We start from the raw sequence: 3162 nt of genomic DNA, 5'->3' as shown, positions 1-3162 counted from the left end.
GTGTAGGAATGACAAAGGGTGTAGAATAACATCCCTCTATATATATATATATATACATATATAAGTTCGGTTACAAACCTGTTTTCAGTTGTAAACGGGCTCACATATGAACATACATTTCATATGTAAATCACACGGGTTTACATATGAACCTGTTTGTTTGCAGCCTATTTATAAATGTTACGAAACTACCTCCTCTATTCACTACAACAAAATTGGGTTTATTGGACACCGCTAATCTCTAAACGTCCCAATAGACCGTTTTATAGGACCAAAATATAAAACGTTCTATCTAAAGGTGTTGTAATAAGTTTATATGACACTTTTGGGCGTCTTAACAAGTTTTTTATGACATTTTTAATACAAAGTGTCGCATTAGCAACTTTATAGTACACTTTTGAGAAAGTGTCCTATAAACTCAATTTGTTATAGGATAGTTTTTCAAATAGTGTCCTATAAAGTTGACAATGAGACGCTTTATATTAAAAGTGTTCTAAAAAAACTTATTACGACGTTAAAAAACGTCACATAAACTTATTACAATACCTAGGTAGGATACTTTATTTTTTTGGTCCTATAAAGAGGTCTATTAGGACACTTTAGGAGTGTCCTATAAACCCAATCTTGTTGTAATGATTTTTCGTATAGCCGCAAATTTTGACCAGTCAAATCTGATCTTGATTGTATGAAGGGCTAAGATCAAATTTTACTTCTCGGATATTTACCACTTCTCAAAATAACCTATGACTACTATTATAATTTGTAAACACATTATGAATCTACGGGATATTGTAAACACCAACTAAACGAGTAAAACTAAACATATCACTTGATTGTGAACAACACAATGAATTGTTGCTTAAGGTTATTTATATTTGTGTTGACCTTGTGTGTATGTATGCTTGTATGTTACAAAGAGAAGAGAGAAGAGAAAGAAAAATAAGAGAGATATGAATTTATCTAATAAATAATATTAATTATTTCAAATTAATGGTTGAGGCTGAATTTTAAAATCTTACAAATTTTTAGACTTTCAAATAAATAAACCCCTAATTATTTATAATAAATAATTAATAAATAAAAGTATATAATGATTTCTAAATGAAAAAGTGAGGATAAGGTTGTAATAACCTTGCTATAGAGTTTTATTAGAGTTTTGTTTTATTGATATGATGTTAAATATCATGAGAAAAAATCACACAGAATTGAATAATGAGGATTTCTTAAAAGCATTGATTATATTTAATATATATATATATATATATATATATATATATAAAACAAGAATAAAAAGTCAATATTTCTAAAAAAATAACTATTTAGATGATTCTAATATTAATTAATAATTAAAATATTTAAAAAAATGGGAGAGAGTATGTAAGAATCATTAAAAATAAATTACCCTCTCATAACATTAAATTTGAAACATTATATATTCTTCCTTCTATTTCTTCTATTTTATAAAATCTATTAATGCAAAAAATTACCTTTTTTATACTTAAAAAAATGTATATACATATATATATATATATATATATATATATTATTGTGTGTTATAACCAACTTATATATACTAATCCAATCACCTTTATAGGATCCTAGTAAAACAATAAAAAAATTCCAATTGATTTTAAAGAAACTCAAACCGTTAATTGACTTTTAAGTAAGTCCTACAAAACTCGACTCTTATTACCAATGAATTAACCCCTTAAAATTATACGTACTAATATTTTTAACAGGTCAAACCTTACCGTTAATTTAATATATATATATATATATATATACCCTCTCTTTCTCCTTATATATATAAACATTTTATTGTAAATATAATTTAATATAAGCGTTTGACAAAAGATTACAATCTGTAACCATTAAAATATCATTGAATACGTATTTTATTGCAAGAAACTTTGAAAAATAATATGCATTAAAATTCTCTAATAATAATTTATAAATTATCTTCAATAGACCGATAATAACAACATCAAGTTTTCTGATTGTTTTTGTATGTCCATATCAACTACACAATTTCTTCTTAAATGTATATGCTTATTTTGCAATTAAATGTAAAGTACAAAATGGTTGAATGCGTTTGTTTTAGAAAATTCTACTCTTAAAATTTTAGTCAAAACTACAAGAAAAATGCAAATTTGAAATGAAATGCAAATTTGAAATGAAACTATAATGATTGTACGGAACAAACAATGGTTGAAATATATAATTAGCTCGATTATTTTGTTGATGAAGTGTAGAAGAAAACAATACCTGAATAGTATGATTTTTCAGAGCTGGGTGATTGAACGCTGGCTGCTTGTAGATGTCAATGCAATCGATTATATCTCCATCTTTAACCTATATAAACAGTTCTAATAAGTGGTCAGCATATTACAAAATATTGAAATAAACCCAACAGTTATAATCAGCTAAAAACAATGCCTAAATAAAATTTTCTTAATAATGTATAACAATTCTTTTTACAATCCCAATATACGTTGCGTGTATGCTCAGTAACGTATAAATGTAACCTGACAATTAGATACGAATTAAAGAAAACCCAACACATGAATACAATAGAGAAGTGAAAGAGTACAGAATTCGAACCCGAATAGTTTTTGCTACGTGACGTTTGGAGTAGCTTTTTATCTGTGGTGCTACAAGACGTTTGGAAGTGCTTGTTGTTTGTGATGTGACAATGGATAATGCAAACAATGGCAAAAGGATTATGAGTTTGAATGCCATGTTATGAATGAATATGAATGAATAGAAAAATGACACTATTTATATGCAAACTGAACCATATTTTAAAATGCTCTTTTACATTGGTGTTTTTATGCATAGGATTTTGTGTGGGACAGTTTGAGATTGTCAGTAATCAACTTTTTACCTAAATTTCTAATATACTGACGAGATTACTTAAATAAGAATATGTATAAATATATTTTAATAAATATGACTAATCTCTTAAGGGATTTTAATTTCGTTTTATCTGTACTGACGAGATTACTTAAATAAGAATATGTATAAATATATTTTAATAAATATGACTAATCTCTTAAGGGATTTTAATTTCGTTTTATCTGTCTAATTATTTTAAACTTAAACCGTGTATTATAAGTATAAATTAACTTATTTTTTAATTTATTAAAACACTAAACAAAATAG

The 3162-nt window shown here is 25.8% G+C and overlaps 1 protein-coding gene across 1 annotated transcript in view; it reads right to left on the bottom strand.

The window, feature by feature from the left end:
• LOC112516246 overlaps nucleotides 1-2739 on the bottom strand; it is an 11186-nt gene extending 8447 nt beyond the window's left edge. The window contains exons 1-2 of the mRNA XM_025123263.1: nucleotides 2625-2739; nucleotides 2266-2345 (exon numbers count right to left, since the gene is read on the bottom strand). Of these exons, the coding sequence (XP_024979031.1) occupies nucleotides 2266-2345; nucleotides 2625-2739 (195 nt within the window). The remainder of the gene's footprint in view (nucleotides 1-2265; nucleotides 2346-2624) is intronic.
• Nucleotides 2740-3162: the final 423 nt, after the last annotated feature.

The sequence above is a fragment of the Cynara cardunculus genome, assembly GCF_001531365.2.
Source record: "Cynara cardunculus var. scolymus isolate 2C chromosome LG 8, CcrdV1, whole genome shotgun sequence".
Lineage (NCBI taxonomy): Eukaryota > Viridiplantae > Streptophyta > Magnoliopsida > Asterales > Asteraceae > Cynara > Cynara cardunculus.
This window is presented reverse-complemented; position numbering and strand designations above follow the sequence as displayed.